The 25,302-nt window shown below is 46.4% G+C and overlaps 1 protein-coding gene across 3 annotated transcripts in view; it reads left to right on the top strand.

Annotated features, from left to right (window-relative positions):
• The window catches only part of SUPT6H (SPT6 homolog, histone chaperone and transcription elongation factor), a 29,107-nt gene extending 3,866 nt beyond the window's left edge, over positions 1-25,241 (top strand). For all 3 annotated transcript variants that reach the window (XM_017667862.3, XM_017667863.3, XM_017667864.3), the window contains 36 exons: positions 3,062-3,203; positions 3,974-4,129; positions 4,229-4,305; positions 4,661-4,853; positions 5,095-5,179; positions 6,835-7,108; positions 7,499-7,600; positions 7,847-7,963; positions 8,302-8,391; positions 8,550-8,692; positions 9,328-9,476; positions 9,613-9,711; positions 10,190-10,319; positions 10,405-10,555; positions 10,723-10,877; positions 11,070-11,265; positions 11,667-11,806; positions 11,930-12,047; positions 12,852-12,928; positions 13,176-13,311; positions 13,607-13,744; positions 13,823-13,990; positions 14,561-14,688; positions 15,816-16,023; positions 16,532-16,679; positions 17,096-17,238; positions 18,091-18,231; positions 19,270-19,465; positions 19,835-20,073; positions 20,633-20,746; positions 20,918-21,042; positions 22,758-22,870; positions 23,141-23,218; positions 23,321-23,487; positions 23,954-24,141; positions 24,443-25,241. In XM_017667862.3, the coding sequence (XP_017523351.3) occupies positions 3,095-3,203; positions 3,974-4,129; positions 4,229-4,305; positions 4,661-4,853; positions 5,095-5,179; positions 6,835-7,108; positions 7,499-7,600; positions 7,847-7,963; positions 8,302-8,391; positions 8,550-8,692; positions 9,328-9,476; positions 9,613-9,711; positions 10,190-10,319; positions 10,405-10,555; positions 10,723-10,877; positions 11,070-11,265; positions 11,667-11,806; positions 11,930-12,047; positions 12,852-12,928; positions 13,176-13,311; positions 13,607-13,744; positions 13,823-13,990; positions 14,561-14,688; positions 15,816-16,023; positions 16,532-16,679; positions 17,096-17,238; positions 18,091-18,231; positions 19,270-19,465; positions 19,835-20,073; positions 20,633-20,746; positions 20,918-21,042; positions 22,758-22,870; positions 23,141-23,218; positions 23,321-23,487; positions 23,954-24,141; positions 24,443-24,629 (5,178 nt within the window). In that variant the 5' untranslated portion in view covers positions 3,062-3,094 and the 3' untranslated portion in view covers positions 24,630-25,241. The remainder of the gene's footprint in view (positions 1-3,061; positions 3,204-3,973; positions 4,130-4,228; positions 4,306-4,660; positions 4,854-5,094; positions 5,180-6,834; positions 7,109-7,498; positions 7,601-7,846; positions 7,964-8,301; positions 8,392-8,549; positions 8,693-9,327; positions 9,477-9,612; positions 9,712-10,189; positions 10,320-10,404; positions 10,556-10,722; positions 10,878-11,069; positions 11,266-11,666; positions 11,807-11,929; positions 12,048-12,851; positions 12,929-13,175; positions 13,312-13,606; positions 13,745-13,822; positions 13,991-14,560; positions 14,689-15,815; positions 16,024-16,531; positions 16,680-17,095; positions 17,239-18,090; positions 18,232-19,269; positions 19,466-19,834; positions 20,074-20,632; positions 20,747-20,917; positions 21,043-22,757; positions 22,871-23,140; positions 23,219-23,320; positions 23,488-23,953; positions 24,142-24,442) is intronic.
• The last annotated feature ends 61 nt before the right edge of the window (positions 25,242-25,302 follow it).

The raw sequence follows: 25,302 nt of genomic DNA, 5'->3' as shown, positions 1-25,302 counted from the left end.
AGCACAGCATGTACTTTATTGCTAACCGAGGGAATGGGAGGAAAGCTGCGTGCTGCCCAGAACACCAGCTGCCCCCCGGACAGAAGAATGTTGTTGTCATCAGGTGAGCTGGCTCTTTCTCTCTGTTAAATATGCTGTAGGGCATCTGGTCTGCCGGAGCTGGCAGTTAATGTGATGACGTTGAGGCCTTAACAAGACTAAATTTGTGGGTGATAGCCTACTTAAAGCAAGCTCTGTGAGGGGGCTGCCATACCCAAATCTATTTTTAATGGTCCAGTTCAAGGCTGAAGGGGACTGGTGTCAAAATTAAAATTAGAACACCAGATTTAACTGGCAGAAATTTTAGATACTCACCTTGACAGTACTAAAGTACTGTCAAGTACTTGAATGACCTTGAGGATACAGATCTTGGGGGGAAAGATCATCATTCTAACCCTAGGGCTTCCTATATCACCACCCACTTTATATATCAATTATATATAAATATCTTATGGATATTATACATCAATTATATGTAAATATCAGGTATATCAATTACATCTATTGATGTTTATGAGATTCTTATATATTTATGTTTATCAGATCAGAAATTAAAATTGAAACATATTTTAAAATAGTAATAAAGGCCGCTACAAAAAAGTAACCATTTTGCAATACACAGGTATATCAAACCAACACATTATACATCTTAAACAGTGTTATAGGTCAATTATATCTCAGTAAAGCTGGGGAAAAAATTTTAAGCCCACTATATTTTAACATAAATAATACTTTATGGAAAACAACCATAATCTTCAAAACAAAATATAGTGAGAAGAGTGGCATTGTTTTACCTTTTTTAAAAAAAAATCTTTTTAATGTCTACCTTTATAAAATATAGCAGAATTCTCATACATGGTTCTTCATACAGTCTGTTCAGTACTATATATTATATAACCCTGGGGAAACTCCAGTGTACACTCATCAGAGAAAGGAGGGGGTGGTCCCAGAACCACACTTCAAGTACTACTGATAATAGAAACAACTGTGACTTTGGAGTGCTACCTTAACCCAGATCTCAGGTCTTCGCAGTTGATAGTTGTGTTGCCTGAAGTAACTTCACCTCTTAGTCTATTTCCTCATTTGTTTAATATAGAGAAAGAGAAGTGTACTGTAACTCATAGGGCAGTATAGGAGTTAATCAGATATTGATAAGTGTCTGGAACTTGGTATGCAATAAATACATTTCCTCTGGGCACTTTTTTTTAATTGCTTAAAGTATTCTGGAATGGCTTCTATTATTTTTTACTGTGTTTTCTGTGAGTGTTACGGGTTTCTTTGTTTTCCAGTTCACTTCCTGCCCCTGCTGTATCCATATGTCATAATACATGAAATTATCTTATGGTCCTTGTTTTCATAACTCTCTCCCTCTACCAGAAGTCAGCCTCTTAGAGAACAAATTATACTATTTTTCTTCAAACCCCGCTCCTAGCAGAGTATATGTACATGATAGACACTCAGTAAAGTTTGGAAAGAATGGCATCTGAAACTTCAGCCTAAAATTGAACATAAGACCATATAATTGTCCCTCCCTTTCCACCAGAACTCAGTACTGTCAGGTTTGTTTCCTTGAGTTTGTTTTCTACTTCTCTGCTTTTAGAATCATCCAAAGCCTGGAAATGGCAGTGGAGAGTTCCTTTCAGTTAATCTTAGCTTAATTGGTTATGAGATCAGTTGATACCAGTAAGAGTGAATTTCAAGAAAATTAGAGCCACAGAACTTAAGCCTCTTTCTGGAGCTCAAACCATTTCAGGTAGCTGTAAGCCACCCTCCTCTTCTCTCCAGTCCCACTGCCATCTTTCACTTGGAAGATGGCAACAATATGAAAACTAAGTAATTTATTTAACAGGTACTTAGAGTTCTCTAGGTACACAGCACATACAGTTTATCTGGTACAGGATCACAAAGTGCCTTCTAATGCCTCATTACCATTTATATTTTCATGGGTTTTACTAGCCCTTCAATTGGAAAAGCTTTAAACTTCCAGAAGCTTATAATCTGAGGGGGGGAGAAGGACATATACAATGAACCACAATTCAGGACAGAGTGAGGAGTGGTGCTGATACTTGCAGCAGCCAGCTTCAGAATTCCATGAACCATGGTATTATGGTTTGTGTGATGTGTGCTGTTTTAAGTCCTACTCGAGGCCCAGGCAGCTCCCATGTTATGGTTCTGGGGTTCTCCACTGCCATTTCCAGGCTTTGAATGATTCTGAAAGCAGAGAGGTAGAAAATAAAGTTGGGATTAGTTGGTAAAAAATTGCAGAATGCTAAGGAAAATTAGGCCCAGGATTCAAATTCAAACTCAAGTAACATCTACTGCGACAGTGAACTAGGGTCTTTTCCTGATGGCATGTAACAGTTTCAACTACCCTGTGAGTAGTGCTGTTGTCATTTTCCAAATGAAGATATTGATATTCAGACACGTTCAATAATTTGCTTGAGTTTATTATATACCTGGTAGATGATGGGGGCAGGATTTGATCTCTACTCTTGAGTCCAGCAATCTTTGCTTTAACTATGTTGCCTTTATTTTGTAGGCCATGGAAGTCTCTTTCAAAGTGGTGTTTGTTTTATGCTGGTAAATGGTAAAAGTAGAGTCATGGTCTAATGTTTCTGAAGAGGCCCCTTCTCCACCCAAATGCCCAGCCAGTACTCACACACGCAAGCTCAGGTTCATGAAATGTTTAATCTGTAGAAAAGGATTTTCCTTTTGACTGCCAATAGCTAGGTAAAGTGTTTTTGAAAGTGACTGCTATTATTATCTTTGGTGAACTGAGATGGTATATATAGAGAACTCCAGTGTAATCGCATTTTTACAGGTACTCAAGAGGAGCAGTAGTGGGAGGAATGGAAAATGGAAGCGACGGAACCACCATGAGCTTACTCTCCTCGGGTGGAAGTGATTGAGTGGGCAAAGCAGTGGAACATGGCTGAAGGCTGTGAAAAGCTTTAAGGGCCTTCTGTAAAGTCACGTGTCTCGCTCTTGCTCTTTTTTTTTAATCTCTGTTTTCCTTCCCTAGTTGTCATCAGGCAGGCCGTGAGAAGCTGCAGCAATGTCTGATTTTGTGGAAAGCGAGGCTGAGGAGTCAGAGGAAGAGTACAATGATGAAGGCGAAGTGGTACCCCGGGTCACCAAGAAATTTGTGGAAGAGGAGGATGACGGTGAGGAGGCCCCAACCTCAAGCTTCTCCCCACTATTGCTAAGCTTTGGATAGTTGGATTCTTGCTGATGAGAGGCTCAGGCTGAGCGCAGGAGTTATCACACATGAGGTACCAGCTTGAGAATTTTCAGTCATTCATAGAAAATATTTACTGAGCATCTGTCTGCTATATGTCAGGCACTTTACCTAGAACTGGGAATATAAAATAAAGACACAGCCATTGTGGAGTTTACATCACTGGGAGGGGACAAAACAGTAAACCAATAAGTAAATGCATATGAAAAGTTTCCCTCTTTTAGAGACCCAGCAGTGTCTGTATTTACACACTCAGTTTCCTATTTCTCTGGCCAAACCCAACCATTAAGATTATCAGCAGAGTGGCTTTAAAGGATGAAAGGGAAATGTAAGTTTTTATTAAAAGAATTATGGGTGAATGAAGGAATATAGCTACTGAGTTTATAAACTGAGAGGAAAACAAAGATGATTGGTGGCTGTAAAGCTTCTAGTAATAATTTTGAAGAACCAAAGTAATTAGGAAGATCATGTCATCTGAAGAGAGATGGTCATTGTAGAAAAGGGATAGTCCTTTCCAGATGCTGCTGCTAAGCCAGTGGTCTTGTTTTTGCATCTTTAAATGAGGCAGAAGAGTTAACATGGCACCCAGGTCATTTGGTTCAGAGTAGATAAACAGAACCACAGTTAAGCAGGGGGCCCTGCCCCACCCCCAGCCTTTTTCCCAAGCACCATGACTCAGACATGAATGTTTTTCAGATGAGGAGGAGGAGGAAAACCTAGATGATCAGGATGAGCAAGGCAACCTGAAAGGCTTTATCAATGATGATGATGATGAAGATGAAGGGGAGGAGGATGAGGGTAGTGACTCTGGTGATTCAGAAGATGATGTTGGCCATAAGAAGAGAAAGCGCAGTGAGTATTCTCTCCTGAGGCCCAGGGAGGCTGGGTGAAAGTTGGAGTGGAGGAGAGGGGCCTTCCTTTCACCATGGATAACACTGTGTTTTTCTCCAGCATCTTTTGATGACCGCCTAGAGGATGATGATTTTGACCTCATTGAGGAGAATTTGGGTGTCAAAGTCAAAAGAGGAGTAAGTGTCATTCTTTGTCTCTGTCCTTGCGGGTAAAAGAAAAAGCCTGTGAAATTCAGTGACTGCCCGGCAGGAGGCACATCCATGATGGTTGGGGAAACATCAGAGAAGAGGAAGTTGTTTAGTATTATTGTGCCATAGAGCCTAGATTTGCATCCCAGATCTGAGTGCCTGTTGGAAAAAGGCTTGTCAGAGTTTCAAGGGTAGGCCTTGGGGCTGAAAGAGCATGAGTTACGTGTTCTTTCCCATCTCCTTTGGTCAGCGTAACTGATGGGAAGATGAGAGTGAGACTGGAGGGCAGGTATCCTTTGGCCAGTCCCTCAGTCCCTGATGAGGCAGGTTTTCCCATTCCTAGCAAAAATACCGACGTGTCAAAAAAATGTCAGATGACGAGGATGATGATGAAGAGGAATACGGCAAGGAGGAACATGAGAAAGAGGCTATTGCAGAGGAGATCTTCCAGGATGGAGAAGGGGAAGAAGGGCAGGATGCTGTGGAGGCTCCCACGGCTCCTCCAGAGGAGGAGGAAGAAGATGATGAAGAGTCAGGTATGTGATATCAGGCAGGGAAGCCAGTGTTTGGGTGGGTGTTGGGATTTCCTGGCCCCCAGGAATAGGATGGGAAACCATTCTTCAGCTACAGGCCCCAGCACTTGACATACACAAGTTTCTTTTCAGGAGCCTCCCTACGCTTCTCCTCACTAGCCGCTCACATAGAGCGGGACCTGAAGCCATTCAGTCCTGGCTTATCCCCTGCCTCTGAGCACTAACCCCTCTCTTCCCTACCCAGACATTGATGACTTCATTGTGGATGATGATGGACAGCCTCTGAAAAAACCTAAGTGGCGGAAAAAGCTTCCCGGATACACAGATGCGTGAGTGGGGTCTGGTACGAGGTAGTGAGAAAGGCATCTGAGTGGACCCACTTAGGAAGGAGGAGGTCAGAGACCTCTACCAAAAAACATTCCAAACTTTCAGCCATTCTGCTTCCCTGCCTCAAACAACTTTTACTAGGCAGTGATTTCAGATTGCACCTAGAAGCCCTGGGGAGTCCCTGTGGGACTAGGGTGGGGTCACACATGGATTAAGCTCCAGCCTCCTCCCTCTGTCATTTGCAACTCCATGTTTATTCATCTATATATTGGTGTGATGAATATAACTTTGTTGGAAGAAAGCTTTTTCTATAAGGGACTACCTCAGTGTCTCAACAGAAGATGGATCCACTGGGCAGGATGTCCTGTTGTCATTTGATCCCTGTCACTGGCATGTGCCAAAGATGGGCTTTTATCCCCATAATTAATAGTTTCCCCAGAAATACCCCCCAGCTAAGCCCTAATTCCACAGTGAATGTGCTTTTTTTTTTTATCTGCAAACTTTTATTGAATGCATACTCTGTGTTAAGTACTGTTTATACATTCTAGTGCCTCTTGGACCGCCAGAAGACAGTAGGTAGACATAAAAGAAAAATAGTAAAATAAGTTAGCATATGACAAATGCAAAACATAGACAAAAATATAGTATGGTAGAAAAGCACTTGATCAGAAATTGAGATCTGGATTCTATCCAAATTCTGATACTCATCAGGCATATGACCTTGAATAAGTCATTTAAAGCAGTGGTTCTGCAAACTAGTGTCTACAGGTCAAATCCAGCTCCACCCGTTTTTTTTTTTGTTGTTGTTGTTATCATTAATCTACAATTACATGAAGAACATTATGTTTACTAGGCTCCCCCCTTCATCAGGTCCCCCCCAAAAACCCCATTACAACATTATACATGCTAATTGTAATGCTCCCTTTCTTTTTCCCACCCTTATCCTCCCTTCCTGCCCATCCTCCCCAGTCCCTTTCCCTTTGGTAACTGTTAGTCCATTTGTGGGTTCTGTGATTCTGCTGCTGTTTTGTTCCTTCAGTTTTTCTTTGTTCTTATACTCCACATATGAGTGAAATCATTTGGTACTTGTCTTTCTCTGCCTGGCTTATTTCACTGAGCATAATACCCTCTAGCTCCATCCATGTTGTTGCAAATGATAGGATTTTTTTTCTTCTTATGGCTGAATAATCTTCCATTGTGCATATGTACCACATCTTCTTTATCCATTCATCTACTGATGGACACTTAGGTTGCTTCTTGGCTATTGTAAATAGTGCTGTGATAAACATAGGGGTGCATCTGTCTTTTTCAAACTGGGCTGCTGCATTCTTAGGGTAAATTCCTAGAAGTAGAATTCCTGGGTCAAATGGTATTTCTTTTTTGAGCATTTTGAGGAACCTCCATATTTACATTCCCACTAGCAGTGTAGGAGGGTTCCCCTTTCTCCACAACCTCACCAACATTTGTTTGTCTTCTGGATGGTGGCCATCCTTACTGGTGTGAGGTGATATCTCATTGTGGTTTTAATTTGCGAATATGCTTTTTTATTCTTCTCTTCACTTTCTTAGTCCCCTTGGGGCAAATAAAGGATCTATGCAAGGGCTGCATTTCTCCTCTCACCAGCACCTTGGCCCAACTGCCTTGCTCTCACCCACAGGGCCTTGCAAGAAGCCCAGGAGATTTTTGGTGTGGACTTTGACTATGATGAATTTGAGAAATACAATGAGTATGATGAAGAACTAGAGGAAGAATATGAGTATGAGGATGATGAGGCTGAAGGTGAGATCCGAGTCCGGCCCAAGAAGACCACCAAGAAGCGTGTGAGCCGCAGGAGCATCTTTGAGATGTATGAGCCCAGTGAGCTGGAAAGCAGCCACCTCACAGATCAGGACAATGAAATCCGAGCCACTGACCTGCCTGAAAGATTCCAGGTAAGAAACCACCAGCCTCTGTCCTTCTGCTGATTTGCTATCACCTGCTGTAAGCCTCCTTGCTACCAGGGCTGTAACAGAGAAACAGTCTACCAACAATCCCATATGAAATGGTATCTAGGAAGTCGGCTTTGAACCCCTTCACACCACAGGGTGCAGGGAGTCCACCTCTTAGAGGAGGGAAGATAAACTGTCATGCTACTTGTGGTTTTTGAAATGGCACTCTTTTTTTAACCAGTAGATGAAATTCCTCCTCCTCCTTGCCAGGACCACACTCTTCTGGGTACTGGAAATGTGTACCTGCAGAGCACACATTTTTATCCAGAAGTGTGTGTCTTTCCTATGTGGGATACAAGATAAAGTCAGTCTCACTCACCTTATCATCTGCAGCTCCGCTCCATCCCAGTCAAGGGGGCTGAAGATGATGAACTAGAAGAAGAAGCTGACTGGATCTACAGGAATGCCTTTGCCACACCAACCATTTCTCTGCAGGTACCCACAAAAGGGTCCTTGTGTTTTGACCTGAACCAGAAGCCACTTCATCAAGATGAGGAGCTGCTCCTCTCCTGCCCAAAACATCTGGGTGCCTAGAACAGAACAGTATGTGTGTGCATGCAGATGTATGAGAGAGATTTTCTAGTTTCTATCTGACAAGGCTGTCCTGTGCAGCAGTGCCATGTGTGGTTAGACAAAACAAGTGACAGCGTTGTTGCTGTTTGTCTTTTCTCCCGACTATAGGAAAGCTGTGACTACCTAGACCGAGGACAGCCAACCAGCAGCTTCAGTCGAAAAGGGCCCAGCACAATTCAGAAAATTAAAGAGGCCCTGGGCTTCATGCGAAATCAACATTTTGAGGTAGCACTTGAAGTTCTGGTGGCCCATTGGTTAGAAATTCAGCTAGGGGGTAAAGGAAAAATAGCTCCTAAGTCAGACAAAGAGCCCCCTTCTTCTATCCTCAGCAGTGGTCCCTTGATTCAAGAAGTGTGAGGACCGCAGGAGACTCTATAAAGATCAAGAGAATGATGCTCCCTTGTCTGCAGCATTATTTTCCCTGTCCTGGCGTGTGCCCTGGACGGGCTTGGGAGAGACTCACTTCTGAATGCTGAGTTTCCTACAACTTTTTATCCCTCTGGCAAAGGGGGTCCTTGCAGATCTTGCCTCTCTGGTTGACTGCAGTCTCCTTGCCACTGTAGGTGCCTTTTATTGCCTTCTACCGAAAGGAGTATGTGGAGCCAGAGTTGCACATCAATGACCTCTGGAGGGTGTGGCAGTGGGATGAAAAGGTAAAGTGGACCTATGCATCCTAAGGGGTTGAGAGTTGGATTGGGTACCACTACTCCTGTACATATTAGGTAGCAGCCAAACCCCCCAGCCTGTCAGGCTTCCCCCAGGGTCTCCAAGTCTGGACACTGGCCCTTACTCCTGCCCTATCCTGTCCTAGTGGACCCAGCTGAGGATCCGCAAAGAGAACCTAACGAGACTTTTTGAGAAGATGCAGGGTTATCAGTACGAACAAATCTCTGCTGATCCTGACAAACCCCTTGCTGATGGCATCCGGGCTCTGGACACCACCGACATGGAAAGGTAGCATATATAGGATTCACTCTGTTACAGGGAGCCCTCAGACAAAAGGCAGGCCCCCCAGTAGCATTGTAACCTTGCAAAATTCTCAGCACAGGGCCCCATCCCTCAGAAATCCAATTTGTCAACACATCAGAAGTGATCTTTCTGACAAATTCATGTTAGTTATCCATAGTGGTATAAAAGATTAAAAGAATCAGATATGTTTGCTGACCTGTATATTATTCCCTGTATGTAAAGCTATAGGGGAGACCAAATTATAACCAGAAAGATGAGCCTGAAATCAGAACTGTGGAAAGGGAGCAGATGGTTTTGGTGGCTAGCAAGCATCATGAAGCTGAGAAGGCACACTATCTCAAGGATCTGAATCTTGCTGGAGGCATGTGGCCTCATCTACCTCTCCCCTTTTTTTCCCATTTCTAACAACCACCAACCACCATTTGTTTGACATAATTCTTCTTTTAAGGAACCTTGGTTGCAATTAAGTCATGGCCAGGAGCCATTGTATGTCTCTAATTAGAGAATACAAGCACCCATCCTAGTTGGGATCTTGCCTCATGGAAATTGGACCTCTTATAGCAGAACTGGGATACACCCTTTCTCAGTGACAATTGAGGTGTTATGTCCCTTCGTTCCAGGCTTAAGGATGTACAGTCAATGGATGAGCTGAAAGATGTCTACAACCATTTCCTACTTTATTATGGCCGTGACATCCCTAAGATGCAGAATGCTGCCAAGGCCAGCCGCAAGAAGCTGAAGCGTGTAAGGGAAGAGGGAGACGAGGAAGGTGAGTGCTGGAAAAGAAAACCCAGGGGGCTTGGTGGCCCTAATACCTCCAAAGATGCCCTTGGGGGATTCTCTACATGTGTCAGATACTTGGGAGTGATTGGAAACTAGAATACTAATTCGTGTTTTCTTCCCAGGTGAAGGTGAAGAGGCAGAAGATGAGGAGCAGAGGGGACCAGAGCTCAAGCAGGCTTCCCGCCGGGACATGTACACCATCTGTCAGAGCACAGGGCTAGGTAAAAGCTAGCTGCTTTGCGACCTGGGCACTCCAGCCATGAGCAAGGGGAATTCCCTGAGAGGCCCTGGTGGGAAGAGGACTTACAGGACATCTGAGTAAATCACTAATCCAGTTCTGAACACCTGGTCCCATGACCTACACCTACCCAGTAATGAGCCAGCCTCTCAACTCCTAAAGGAATGGAAAACTCACAGATCAGAGGGAGGGGAGTCCATCCTATCTTTGGGAAATTCTTTATTTGAACTATAGTTTCCACCTTGGTTCTGAGCCCAAGAGTCACACAGAAAATTTCTGTTCTTTCTACCATATAACAGCTTATCAATTGTTTAAAGTCAGTTTTTTCATTGTTATTTGCAAGGTAGTCTGGTCCTGCTCATTCATGACTGCTTTAAAGTCTGGGGCCCAGAATTGCTGCTCTAGACTGTGAGAGCCAAGAGATTGGTCAGCCCAGCTGTTGCCTCTCCTGTTTGCTTTAGATGGCCTGGCCAAGAAATTTGGGCTTACTCCTGAGCAATTCGGGGAGAACCTCCGGGACAGCTACCAACGGCATGAGACAGAGCAGTTCCCTGCAGAGCCCTTGGAGCTGGCCAAGGATTACGTTTGCAGGTAGGCATGCAGCCGGCAGCTGGCAGGAGGAGGGGCCTAAGGGTAAAGGCGCTGTCATCCTGCAGCTCCCGCATTTTCCCTACAGCCAGTTCCCTACACCAGAAGCTGTGCTGGAAGGTGCCCGCTACATGGTAGCCCTGCAGATTGCCCGAGAACCCCTTGTTCGGCAAGTGCTGCGGCAAACTTTCCAGGAGAGAGCAAAACTAAATATAACCCCCACCAAGAAAGGCAGAAAGGTGAGCTTGGTAAAGGGCTTTGATCCAGCATGTGATCTAACTCTCTGACTGAACTGAGTTCCTTGCCTTCATGCTTAGGGGAGCTGTCTGCTTAACAGCAGAGAGCCAAGCTTTTCTTCCAGGGTCAGGCCCATTGGTAGGCTGATGACCCCTCTTGATGTGTACAGGATGTGGATGAGGCCCACTTTGCTTACTCCTTCAAGTACTTAAAGAATAAGCCTGTGAAGGAGCTGAGAGATGATCAGTTCCTCAAGATATGCCTGGCTGAAGATGAAGGGCTGCTCACCATTGACCTCAGCATAGATATGAAGGGGATAGAAGGGTAAGCAGTGCTCTGGAGTGGGGTCTCTTTTGGGAGGGAGGGATGGATCCTTCACAGCATAAACCACAATTTACACAATTTCACAATTGAGCAAGCCATTGTCCCCAGTTCACTCAGAGTGTTTGTGGATGTTTGCCTATCACCTTTGCTCCATCCCTCCATCCTTGACACCACAGTGTTTTCTTTCTTCAGCTATGGCAACGACCAGACATACTTCGAAGAGATCAAACAGTTTTACTACCGAGACGAGTTCAGCCACCAGGTGCAGGAGTGGAACCGGCAACGTACGATGGCCATTGAGCGAGCTCTGCAGCAGTTCCTCTATGTGCAGATGGCCAAGGAGCTCAAGAACAAGCTGCTGGTTGAAGCCAAAGAATATGTCATAAAAGTAAGGACAGAAACTCATGCCTTCTAGTCATATAATTGTCCCTAACTAGAGCTGAGAGTGAAGGAACTCTTTCATAGTAGTCCTGTAGCTGATGGAGAAACACTGGGACAGATGGAGCCTAAGCTGAGAGGGAGTACCAACAATGCCACACATCACCCCAAGGCCTGCCCACTCAAGGCCTTTGCCTCCTCTCCCAACCAAACATTCTTTGTTTATATCACTGTCTTCGCTATACTGTCCTTTATACAAAAGCAAGGCATGCCTTCAGATTGTGAGCCTGCCAGGGACAAGGAATAGGTGCACATATGAATACATCCTTTGCACACACGTGCCTGCATTTATCTCCTTAAGTGTATTCAGCGAGTCTGATAGCCATAGCATATGGTATTTATCCTCCCCAGGCCTGTAGTCGAAAGCTCTACAACTGGTTGAGGGTGGCACCCTATCGGCCAGATCAACAGATAGAGGAAGATGATGACTTTATGGATGAGAACCAGGGAAAGGGCATCCGAGTCCTAGGCATCGCTTTCTCCTCTGCCAGGTAACTGCCTATTACTACCTGCCTGGCGTCATCCGTTAATCCATCTTCCTGATGTCATTCTTGTCTTACTCATACTCTGCTATTTCTGATTATCACACTGTTCTTTTTCTGTCCGGCTGGCAGAGATCACCCTGTGTTCTGTGCCCTCGTCAATGGTGAAGGAGAAGTGACAGACTTCCTCCGGTTGCCTCATTTTACCAAACGGCGGACTGCATGGAGAGAGGAAGAACGGGAAAAGAAGGCAAGTGGCTAGGCTGGTGGGGTCACCGAGTGCACATCTTGAGTGCATGTTAGTATTCAGCAGAGGTGATTATTGCCTACACAGCATCCCATGCTAGGCCCTGATTATCTTTGACCCAGTCCCTGGCTCCTCAAGTCCTGGGATATCTTACTTCTGTAGACAGTAGATGGCACTCAAGTTCTGGTGTAGAATTCTGGCTTAAGGCCAGTTCCTAGGCTTTGTGCTTCTGGAAACTGCCATTACTGCCTCTGTTCTTACTAGCATCTGGGTCATCCTGTTCCAGGAGCTGAAAGCCACTGAGGCATTAGGCCAGCCTTTTTCCTGCATTAGCCTTTCAGTGTTTCTTTTTCTAAGGGAAGAGGAATTTGAATTCATCTTGTGTGTTTGCCTCTAATTTTTTTAACCTAATGTTATCTTTCAGTTTTGCTGATAGAGCTCCATTCTAAAAAGTAATTTTTAACAAACAAATGTTTTTTAAAAGGAAAGATCTTGAAATGGAGACCAGAACAGTCCTGACTGCCAGGCAGTGATTTATGTTAAAAAAAAACCCAAGTATGTTTAGTTAACCACAATCTAAGTATAAACCAGAAGTACAATAATCTTAGATGAACTGATATATAATATTCAAACCAGAGGTCTTAGTCTCTTTGTTTTGTGTTACAGTTAGACAACAAGTGATACATCGTGTCTAACTTAAAGCTTACTATTCTCTTGTGTTATAAGCTCTTGAGTTACTTAGGAGAGAGAACTGCTTGAATCTCGCTATCCTCAGAGCCATTCAGCTACAGTTTTCTTTCAATACAGGCTCAAGACATTGAAACCCTAAAGAAATTTCTTCTCAACAAGAAGCCTCATGTGGTGACAGTTGCAGGAGAAAACAGGTAGGGGCCCCAGGGGATTGGACCAGACCTGGCTGAAAGTCATTCATCTCCTGTTATTGAATCTGGCATATGCCTATAACAGAGTGGGCATGTGCCTTGATTATATCCCTCTCTCCAGGGGTTGTCTTCAAAGCCCTTTCTTCCCCCAACCTCATCCCCAACCCCACTCCCACATCCCAGCCACAAGGCTGCCCATCCCTAAGAAACTATCCAGAAATTGCCCTGACCAACACCCCTCATCTTCCAGGGACGCCCAGATGTTGATTGAGGATGTGAAGCGCATAGTGCATGAGCTGGACCAGGGCCAGCAGCTGTCCTCTATTGGGGTGGAGCTGGTTGACAACGAGTTGGCCATTCTCTATATGAACAGCAAGAAGTCAGAGGTAATACTGGACTTCCACCCTTAAGACTTGCACAGGCAAGAGCTACCAATCCCAGGGAGGTTTAATAGGGAGACAAAGGTTATTGGGCACAGGACTGCATCTGTTTACTTACCATGAAAAGGTACTCCATTTTGCCAGTCATGGTTCTGATTGGGAGCCCCAGAGATTAAATAGGTACCAGGAAAAAGGGTCCAGAGGCAATGAGAAAGTGTCTTACAGCCAGAATGGTTTGGATTTCCTCTTGCTGTTAGAGCTGAGGGGGCTTTTGGCTGTACTGACCCTCGTTTGACTGCAGGCAGAGTTCCGGGATTACCCTCCAGTGCTGAGACAGGCCGTTTCCCTGGCCAGGCGCATCCAGGACCCTCTGATTGAATTTGCCCAGGTGTGCAGCTCTGATGAAGACATCCTGTGTCTCAAATTTCACCCCTTGCAGGTGAGTAGGATTTGACAGGCAGGCGTAGGTGGGCGGAATGGCACAATAACCTTATCTGTCCCTGCTGTGTGTCAACAGGAGCATGTGGTGAAAGAGGAGCTGCTCAACGCCTTGTACTGTGAATTTATCAACCGAGTCAATGAGGTTGGGGTCGATGTCAACCGTGCCATTGCCCACCCTTACAGCCAGGCGTTAATCCAGTATGTCTGTGGCCTGGGACCTCGAAAAGGGACCCACCTTCTGAAGGTAGGACTGGGTTGAATCGGGAAATGAGAGAGATTCCTATTTCATTGAGCCTTTACACTATGCCAATGTGATTTGACAGGAAGACCAGGGTGAGAGACTTGTCCAGAGTCATCCAGCTAGTGAGAGTCAGAGTCAGACTTTAGACTCAGGTGGCCACGCTTTGTTCATCACTACTGTGAAGCATAAGCCTCGATCTTAAACAGGTGGAAGAAAGCAAGAGTACTAGTCAAAAACCTTAGGACAGTGGTTTTTCCAGTGGGAAGAAAAAGGATTCCAGTTGAGAGGGTATGCAGGGAGCTTCAAGTTATTAGTAATATTTTGTTTCTCAAGCTACAGATACTTCAGTGTATATTTTATCATTAACTTTTAAGCCATATGTTAGTTATATATTGTCTTTGTTAGATACAGTTTATTAAAATAATTATTTTATTAGCAGACAGTGTGGTATAGTGCTCAGATATTGGATTGTGGGTACAGAGTTCTCATCATAGAGGGTTTCCCATAAAACCGAAAGCAGGCTGAGAGGGGGGCCTACCTACTGCTCTGGCTCACTCCAGGCCTCTCTCCTAGATCCTGAAGCAGAACAACACCAGACTTGAGAGCCGGACCCAGCTGGTCACCATGTGCCACATGGGTCCCAAGGTCTTCATGAATTGCGCTGGCTTCCTCAAGATTGACACAGCCTCCCTGGGGGACAGGTAATACCCTCTGCTTGGGTGGGCCAAGAAGAATTCCCTTGGGCTTGGCTTTGGGGATTCAGGGGACTCTGGTTGTCAAAGGGCCACAAGCCAATTAAATTAGGAAATGTTTTAAAGCAAAAGTGAGGAACCTTTATTCAGTCAAGAGCCTCTGACCTATGGAAAAGATCGGTTCAGTTATGTAAAGCTTTTTTCATATGAGAGAAACATAAAAAGAACCAACTTAGTTAATCAATTAAGGGCAGGAAACATAAGACTGTTCATTAAACACAAACTTGTTCTGTTACTATGATTATGGTTTTTCATGGCTAGATAAGGGTGGGAGTAATAGGGGCAATGGAAAAGGAGTCTGTGGGGTATGAGGACACAACAGAGGGGGAGAAAGGTGCAGTATGTTTTGAGATGATGTTATTGAGAGAAAGTTCTATTGGACTTTGGACTTCACTATTGACCTCTTCCTCTCCAGAAGTTATCAACTCAGTCTTTGGAGGATCTTTTCCACGGGCACATAGCTCCTCATTCAGTAATGGAAATCAGTGGGGAAATAGGCTTCAAGTTCTAAAACTTCATTTTCCACCCAGCTTTGCTGTAACACTCCACGAATAACATAGGTCCATGTGAGTGCACGGGCAAAACCAGCCTGGGAAGGCTTTATGGGGGAAAATAGCTGTCAGCAAATTCTTAAAAGTCTTTTCCCCCTTCTTGTTTTATCTTACTGTAAGACTTGTATAAGTTCATTATATAAAATTCAACATACAAAAATGTTATGCAGAAAGTGGAAGTCCCCCATAATCCCACATCCCAGAAATAACTACCATAACAATTTGTTGTATACTGCAACTTTTCTAAATTTTATTTTTGCTATGCATTTACTAACTACCCATTTACTACAAAAATGGGATCATATGGTTCATAGTGTTTTGCAGTGCATTTTTCATGTACCAATATATTGTGCCCATCTCTCCATGTCAGCACACATAGATCTACCTCATTGTTAATGGCTGTATAGTATTCCATTATATGGAGGTACCCTGATTTATTTAACCAGTTCCCCATTGGTGGACATTCGGGTTGTGACTAGGAGCCTCTTGTTTTATATCCTCACCCCTTTTCTGCCTTTCCTTCAGCACCGATTCATACATTGAAGTTCTTGATGGTTCCCGAGTCCACCCTGAGACCTATGAGTGGGCCAGGAAGATGGCAGTGGATGCTTTGGAATATGATGAATCAGCCGAGGATGCCAACCCTGCAGGAGCTCTTGAAGAAATCTTGGAAAATCCAGAGCGACTCAAGGACCTGGACCTTGATGCCTTTGCAGAGGAACTGGAGAGGCAGGTGGGTAACAGTGTAGAAGGTCTGGTACAGATAACATCCCAAGTGGCCTAGATGGGAGGAAACTGTGGCAGCAAATCTCCAGAATAAATCCTGATACTACTAGTGTGGAAGACTTAATCTCTCTTCTCCCTGCCTGTGGTATCCTGGGTTTCTAGGATATTTTTGGTCTGCTTGTTAAGAAACCAAGGAAGTCTGAGACTGCTACATTCGTTGTGGGGGAGGGAAGGAGCAGGGAGGAAGTCAGTAGTAGAGTTTCCTTCTAGGCCCTCTTCCTTCTTTCCAACAGCACAGCTTTGCATTTGTCTGTTTTACGCATCGGGGCTCCATAAACATCTTTATTACAGAACAGTGTTTCATGACTTAAGTTGGAAACCTCCCACTGTAAATGTTGAAGGGCAAGAAGAGCAGCCCTGCTAGGAGCCAACTAGCCTGTTCCTTTCCTTGGGCCCCCATGTGGCTCAGGTTGGGGAACACTTGCAAGACTCTTCCTGATTGGCTTCTTCCCCAGGGCTATGGCGACAAACACATCACCCTGTATGACATCCGGGCAGAACTGAGCTGTCGGTATAAGGACCTCCGGACAGCCTACCGGTCTCCCAACACAGAGGAAATCTTCAATATGTTAACCAAAGAAACACCAGAGACCTTCTACATTGGTAAATTCTGGGTTTGTCTGTGAGTTGGATTGGGATATGTAGGATGGGGGATGCATTTACTGTGTGTGTTCAAACCAAGCAGTGAGTCCAACAGAACGAGGCAGATTTGTACTGTAAAGATCAGAGAAACTTTTAAAGATAGAAAGCCCTGAACTACAAGTCAAATCTGAGTTCAAGGTCAAATTAAATCTTTAATGTGCTGCTGCAGGATCTTCATGGAGACACTCTCATAAGCCTCATTTTCCTGTCATCAATTCGGGAAGATTTCCCTTTTCCAAGGCTGTGAGGGAAATCAAAGGAGATGCTATAAGACAGATATTCTGTCACTAAAAGGTTGGTGGGAAACAGTCACCTCTCCAGTTCTCTTAGCCTGCTCCCCATTTTCTTTTCCCCTCCCTGTCTTTCCCTTCCTCCAGGAAAACTGATCATCTGCAACGTCACTGGCATTGCCCACAGGCGTCCTCAGGGTGAGAGCTATGACCAGGCGATCCGCAATGATGAGACAGGGCTGTGGCAGTGCCCCTTTTGTCAGCAGGACAACTTCCCTGAACTCAGCGAGGTACATGTTCTCATAGTCACTGAGGTTTCTTGATTGAATTGTCTCAGTGCCTTAAAAAGAGTCAGGAATAGGGTCATATGCTCTTACCAATAAACACACAAAGAAGGAAGATGGCTAGAACATATACAGGTCAAACATTAAGTCCCTCCATATGCCAATCAGAAGGGATCTACATGTGTTCCTTCAGTTCTGGCTTAGTCCTTAACCCTTGTTTCCCATTTTCTGGGGATCTAGCTCAACCACATTAGAGACATAGGACATGCATTTCTTACCTAAAGGGTAGGCATGGTGTCCCTATACATGCTAGTTAGGAGGTTTCTGTAGGCTACCTTCAGTTTTTTCATTCTCCACATGCATTTTAATTTTTCCCACATTCTTCTAGATACCGTCTGCCTTTCTGATGGCCAGAAATCATTCCACCCTGTAAGCTTTTTCTGGGTCCTCAAATGTTATTAGGCAGATTGTAAGACAATTTTCTCAACTTTACCCAATAAAAGAAGTTGGTGGAATTTGTCCAAGATATAAGAAAGCTAAGGGGTGCCTGGTTTATGTAATGAGTTGTTTTAAGGAGACTGATATATATCTCTTAAGCCCACTAGATCAGAACAAAATGGGAGGGAGGAGACTCAGTTGCAGCTAGAGGCACATACAGATTAGATTAACATAAAAGATTGGTCAGTCGTGCCAAACATCCTTAAGCATCAAGGAACATTGTTCAAATTCAATTTTGGTTTTTGGACCATGTTGCTAGGTGTCAATTGTAAAATAAGTTACACTGCTCCTCGCAGCTCTTCTGAACATGTGACCTCTAGACTCTTAATGAACAAGTTCCTCTCCTAATGTTCACTTTAGGTCTGGAACCACTTTGACAGCGGTTCATGCCCTGGCCAGGCTATTGGTGTAAAAACACGGCTAGACAATGGTGTCACCGGCTTCATCCCCACCAAATTCCTCAGCGATAAAGTGGTAAAGCGGCCAGAGGAACGAGTGAAGGTAGATGAACTATGGGGCTAAGCATCTGGTGCAGTTTTTGGCACTCAGATTGGACTCTGAATTTGGGTTGTTCCCCCCAGAAGTTAGGTTCTGTTCCCAGTAGCTGCAGTGAGGAGGGTGTTTGAGAGGATTTATAACTTAACTGGAAAAAGCCCAGACAAAAAGCATTTGAATGAGGAACAGCTTTTGTTCATTGTCTTGGTGAAGTTTCATCAAGTTGCCTGCCGTTTGGGAGAGGGCTCTCCTTTCCAGTACGGGAAGCTGTAGTTTAGTCCATCAGGCAGGAAGCAGGGCCCAGCATTACATGCTACAAAATGGAAAGGCTAGTTTCCCTTTCTGTTCTAATGTTCTCCTGCAGTAGCCACCATTTATTACATACCCACTAAATACCAGCTCTTGATGTTTACATATGTTGTCCCTAAAGAAACATTCCCTTCTTTTTTCAAAGAAATTTGAGTTCCTTTTCCAGGATCATCTAGTTAGCAGTGTGGCTGGTACCAGATCTGCCAAATTCTCTGGTTCTAAGTGTTGTGAACCCTTGAGAATTAGGGATTTAGGGAGGCTGGGGAAAGACATTCCTAATAAATGAAGCTAAGGAGATTTTTCAAAAGAAAGAGCCATACAGAGTAACTGTCTTTTATCACTGCTGAGACAGGAGATCTCAAGGTGGGATGAAGTACAAGAAACAGCTGTTATTTTGCTTCCCCTCCAGAAAGGGCCCTCAGGCTTTGATCTCACCATAGCAGCAGTAGTTAGGCAACTTGGTGGGAGAAGGGAATATTGTCCATGACAGGATAGATCCCAGTTAGACTCCAGTTAGCTTTCCTGCCTAGAATGGGAGGCTTCAGTGCAGGGTTGGGCCTATAGTCTGTAGAACAGACTCAACACAGAACTCCTAATCTACCACTCAGGAGCTGACTAGCTTTGGGCATATCACTCCACCTTTCTGAAGGAAACTTCAGTTCCTCTCATCTGTAAAATAGGGTACTGGGCTAGATCATCTTTGTCCCTTTCAGCTCAAATGTTCTGTGGATGTAGGTGGGAATGACTGTTCACTGCCGCATCATGAAGATCGACATTGAGAAGTTTAGCGCAGACCTGACCTGCCGCACCTCAGACCTCATGGACAGGAACAATGAGTGGAAACTGCCTAAGGATACCTACTATGACTTTGACGCCGAAGCAGCAGACCACAAGCAGGAAGAGGACATGAAGCGGAAGCAGCAGCGGACCAGTGAGTATTTCCACGTCCGTGCGTGTATCCAGGTCTGGGCAGCTCTCCCTCTGCAGGTGCACATGCTGACAGCTGTATCCCAGGGTAGCGAGTGCTCAGATTTGAGGTGCTGAGGCCCCAAGACATTGTGGATGGGAGTCATTGACAGGGCTGGAAGCCAGGGTCTTCTTGGGTTACGTTTACTTTGCCAACACATGACTCTGAAAGCTTCATTCTCTCAGCACTATAGGAGCCCAGATTATGATTGTTCACACCAGAGAATGATGTGAAAGACTCTCAGAATTTGACCATGGGTCAGAAATTAGTGGGCTGTTGCTGTTGGCTCCTGGTCCCATCGCCTGGTCTGTGCTTCCTTCCTGCCCTCTTCAGCATACATCAAGCGAGTGATTGCACACCCATCCTTCCATAATATAAATTTCAAGCAAGCAGAAAAGATGATGGAGACCATGGACCAGGGTGATGTGATCATCCGACCAAGCAGCAAGGGCGAGAATCACCTGACAGTGACCTGGAAAGTCAGTGATGGCATCTACCAGCATGTGGACATACGGGAAGAGGGCAAGGAAAATGCCTTCAGTCTAGGAGCCACCCTGTGGATCAACAGTGAGGTGAGAGCCAGCCCCTTCCACTTCACATCCCACTCCTGCTTCCAGAAACAAGCCATTTCTGGCTGCTTTCATCTGCCATCAGTAACATATGCATTCTACATATCTGAGTTCTTTAGAACAACAGAACAGGAGGTTGGTTGTGAAATGACTTATTTGATTCAATTTTGTACATTTTGCCCCTCCTTTCCTATCCTCTGAATTTTAAAATAGATAACCTAGAGGGAGCCAGTTGAGGAAGAGGAGAAAATACACATGGAAGTGGACACACACACCAAGTGTCTCTGTTTTCAGTAGAAAGAAATTTTATGTAACTCCCTATTGTTTTCACATACCAGGGCAGAATCAGAGTTATGATTTAAAGGATTTTGTCTTGTAAGCTAATAAATCTGAGCACAGCTCAAACAGATGGATAAATTGAGGGGAACTTGCTCTGGTGTGAGGCTACAGCAGGGCTAGAAGGCCATCCCTCCCATGGGTTCTCTTCTGAGAGTATTTGACAAGGGGCCAGGAGTCTAAGCTCTGGATATGACTTATGTAGGGCTTCACCTTCTTCCCACAGGAATTTGAAGACTTGGATGAGATTGTTGCCCGTTATGTCCAGCCCATGGCATCCTTTGCCCGGGACCTTCTGAACCACAAGTATTATCAGGACTGCAGTGGTGGAGACCGGAAGGTGAGCCCAGGGCCCTGTGAGGAATGATACCTCCCAGCCCCTTAAGGATGTCTGCTTTCCTTTAAGTGTAGGGGCGCTCAGCTGATGAAGGAGGTGTGCATCATGTGTGCACCAGACATCGTGTACCAAGCATGCTGCTATCCCAACCTCTCCCCGTCATTCTACCCCCAGAAATTAGAGGAGCTGCTCATCAAAACTAAGAAGGAGAAGCCTACCTTCATCCCCTATTTCATCTGTGCCTGCAAGGAACTGCCCGGCAAGTTCCTACTGGGATACCAGCCCCGGGGTAAACCCAGGTGAGCACTGGTGTTGAGAAGGTGCTGCCACTGGGATTCACAGCTAGGCTAGCAGGGGAGCTAGAGTTCCCAGAGCAGTACTCTCTCTGGTTCCACTGGACTGCCTTTATCCTCTTATCTGTTAGAACACAGGCAGAGGTTGGAGGTGGGGAGAGGGTGATGATTTAGAGGTTAAAAGCAAAGATTCAGTAAGAAAGGTGCTTTCATCAGCCCCATGAAGAAAGAGTTCCCTTTGCCTCTTCTCCCTCCCAGAGAGTGATGGAAGGCAGTGCCCTCTCCACTTGACTGGCAACAGTCGGAGCCAGCACACTGGTCTGGTCTCTCGCTTTTTACTGTCTGCTTCACCCTCGCCAGGGCTCTCAGCGCCTGGTGGCTCACTATTGCTGTACAGTACTAATAATTCTTCTGCCTAATGAGGAAGGGGTGGGTCAGGAAAGCTGCTTCCTACTGTCAATCTGCTGTGCTCCCTTTGGGTATGACTGACAGGCTGGCCTTCCAAGGTATGCCTTTATCTGGGTCCGTCTAGTGCTCTCCCTGAATTGGACAGGGTCCAGTTTCCCTAGACTTGCTTTCTTTGTGTCTTTTACCCAGACTGATAACCATACCAGCCTTCTCTCCACTGCCATCCTCCCTTTAGCCCTTGGCCAAAGTCTGTGCATTTCTGTTCTTACCATGTACTGCCTGCTTGTGATGCACAGCATAGACAGTATTAGTAGGGGCTCGGCAGCCAGATGACAAGAAGCTTTAGACTCTGGACCATGCATCATTTGGGGCACATTTGGAAGATTATGCTTTTTTCTAAGAAGCCATTTCTGACTCACCAACATGCTTCCAGAGGATGGCAGCCAGGGCTGGGGGACACTGGAAATGGTCCCATGAGAAACAGTTGAACAAACAAGGGACTTTTATCTGGGAGCAGGGGGCAACATGATAGCTTCCCATGGGGGCACAGACTCCTTGTGTTGCACAATTAACCACACTTGAGTAGATTTAGGAAGCAGGTTTCAGCTTAAATGAGAACTTTGCAGTAGTTAGCACTGTCTGTTGGGTGTTGACAGCTGTCCTTAATTGAACACAACCCAATTTTAGGTGTGATAAGTGCTTTGCATGCACTAATTCTTCACACTCATCCTATAGATTTAGGTGCTGTTTGCCTCATTTTACAAATGAAACTGAGATTTGGGTTTAGTAACTAGGTCCCAAGTCACATAGGTGGTAAGTAGCAGAGCCAAAACTGGAACTAGAACTGAGTGAACCCAGTACCCATCCTCTTACTCACTCTGCAAAGTGTTGACTAAGGGTAGACTGACTGCCTTCTGGGGGCACTTCCAGATTGCAGCTCATGAGGAATTGTGCTTTGCTGGCCTGGGAGGTCCCTTCCAACCCTGACACCCTGTGAGTTCAGTCTCACCCTCACCTGTCGTGTGGTGCCACCATACTGCAGCCAGGATGGTGGCCCTGCCCCCAGCAAGCCCTCTCTGGCAGCCTGCGTATAGCACATCAGGAGCTGCTGACTCCTGGCCTTGGCTGTGCACTGCTCACCTCCCAGTCAGAGCACAGCCTCCTCTGACAGGGCCAGAGACTGGCACTTCATCTCTCTCTCCTTTCCCCCAGCACCCGGTATGGCTCCTTCACCTGGTGGAGATCTGTTCCAGCCACTCTGTCATGGCTGGCCCCAAGTGGTATCTTATCCATGTTTCCTTCTAAAATCCCAGGATAGAATATGTAACAGTGACTCCAGAAGGATTCCGGTACCGGGGCCAAATCTTCCCAACTGTGAATGGACTTTTCAGATGGTTTAAGGATCACTACCAGGACCCCGTGCCAGGTGAGTTCTGCTCACCCTGACTCCTGTGGTGTGGTTGGAGAGACACCTAGGCACTGAATCAGGGTAGTGGGGGGGAGGCAGGTGCAGCTTGTCGTAGATGTTCTTGTCCTGCTGCTCCAGCCTCCAGCATCAGGACGTCCTCCAACCACTGTCTGTGCAGCTTCCCTCCTCCTCTACACCCCTCCTCAGTACCTCCTCTCTAGCGCCCTAATTGTGAAAACAGAAATAGGTTTCTGGAGGGATATAGCTAACTCTGGCCATGTCCTACAGGCATCACTCCTAGTAGCAGCAGCAGGACCCGGACACCAGCTTCCATCAATGCTACCCCAGCCAACATCAACCTTGCAGGTGAGGGGCTCGTGCCTGGGCCTGGCAGTAAGGGCTGGAGGGGTGGAGTCGCCAGGACTTTGTCCTCTGACATGCCCCTCCCCCACCCCGGTGTGCTTGCAGATCTGACACGGGCTGTGAACGCTCTGCCCCAGAACATGACCTCACAGATGTTCAGTGCCATTGCAGCCGTGACGGGCCAAGGACAGAATCCTAATGCTACCCCAGCCCAGTGGGCCTCCAGCCAGTATGGCTATGGTGGCAGTGGAGGGGGCAGCAGCGCTTACCATGTACGTGGCTCGGAGAGGAGGCTCCCTGTGGAGGGTGGGGAAGAGCAAAAGGGAGGGATCATCTTGTACCAACCCATGTCATAGACTGGCTCTGACATTGTTCACCATGAGTGGCTTCATATGCACAGATGGGGCTTCCATGGCCTTAGGATCTGTCTCCAATGAGTGTTCCCTTTCCCAGGCCCATTGAGCGGAAAGGCAATGAGAAAAAGGGCGACCTTTCCCCATTCCTTGGGATCTCTGAGACCCTTGAGCCACTAGGAACCTCAAGTGGTTGGGATTGGTGGGCCCTGTTGCTGTGCCAGCTCCCATCCCCCTGGCCTGTTTCTGCTGCTCAGAGCCACATACTGCTCAAGAGGGGTCAGCTGGAAAACTGCTGAGCTCAGGTTTTTAGCTTGCCAGAAGTTCACAATAAGGCCTAATAAGCCCAAAGCCCATACCTACTTAGCTGTTCACCCTCCTCCAGGTATTCCCAACGCCAGCCCAGCAGCCAGTGGCCACACCACTGATGACCCCCAGCTACTCCTACACAACCCCGAGCCAGCCCATTACCACCCCACAGTACCACCAGCTACAGGCCAGCACTACTCCCCAGACTGCCCAGGCGCAGCCCCAGCCCTCCTCCAGTTCGCGGCAGCGCCAGCAGCAGCCAAAGTGAGTATGTGGATGTGGCACTGGGCAGGTTACTGGTCGGGGCAGGTGTCAAGAGGAGGCTGAGGGTCGTCGCATAGACAGGTGCTCTGGGTCTCCTGAGAGCCATGACCCAGGTGATGTCCCCAGGAAACTGCTTTCTGGGAGAACAGAGGAGGGCAGTGTGACGGCTGGCCACAGCTGCTGCCCGTTGCTTTGAGGTCTATATCTGCAAGTGTGGACAGTCACTTGTGATTGGTAGGAAGGCTTCCTTCTAGTGAGCCCCTGAAGAAGCCCCATCTCAGAGGTTCCTTCTCCCTCCTAGGTCCAACAGCCACGCAGCCATTGACTGGGGGAAGATGGCGGAGCAGTGGCTGCAGGAAAAGGAGGCAGAGCGGCGGAAACAGAAGCAACGGCTGACACCTCGGCCCTCCCCCAGCCCCATGATCGAAAGCACCCCCATGTCCATTGCTGGCGATGCCACCCCGCTCCTGGACGAGATGGATCGGTAGGGGGCCTGCTTCTAGGACTCTGGTTACCTCTGAGGCCGGGAGAGGCCTGGCTGCCTACTGCCTCACTCCCTGCCCCTCCTTTTCTGTCCATAAAGTGGCGTGAATTGACGTTCTCCTTGGTGGTCAGCCTGGATGGGCGACAGGCTGGATGGCCTTGTGACCTTGAGCTCAGTATACACGAGGCGACAATTCTCCCGCTCCAGGCCCTCACCGACCACCTGTCCTGGGACCAGACTGGGAGGGGAGTGTGGCAGGGAAGAAGAGGAAGATAAGAATGAGAGTGGAACCGTTCTGTATTCTACTCCCTACAAGCCATTTTGAGCTTCTGCCCTCACCCGACTCTGGGCTGTGACCGGGGCATCAAGCTCAGCACACGAGTCTCCCCAGCTCTTGTGGGGAAAGGGATGCTATTTATTCAGTTTGGGGCAGGAGGGAGAGGAGGGAAAGTATTTTCTGACCCTGATGCCAACAGCTTGGGTGGCTGTCAAAGCAGGATTTCAGGGGATATTGGGGAGCAGCACTAACCCACCCAGTCCCCACCTGGCCACCCTCACCCACCTGCTGCCTCCACCACTTCCTGCCTGTCATTTGAATAAACAGTGTTTCTATAGAGCACTTGGCAAAGCCTCTCCGACTCTCTCGCTTTTGAGGGGTGGCTTTCAAAGCAGCGTTT

This window comes from Manis javanica, chromosome 4, assembly GCF_040802235.1.
Source record: "Manis javanica isolate MJ-LG chromosome 4, MJ_LKY, whole genome shotgun sequence".
In the NCBI taxonomy this organism is placed as follows: Eukaryota; Metazoa; Chordata; class Mammalia; order Pholidota; family Manidae; genus Manis; species Manis javanica.
Note: the sequence above shows the minus strand (reverse complement) of the source record. Positions and strands in the feature narration are given on the sequence as shown.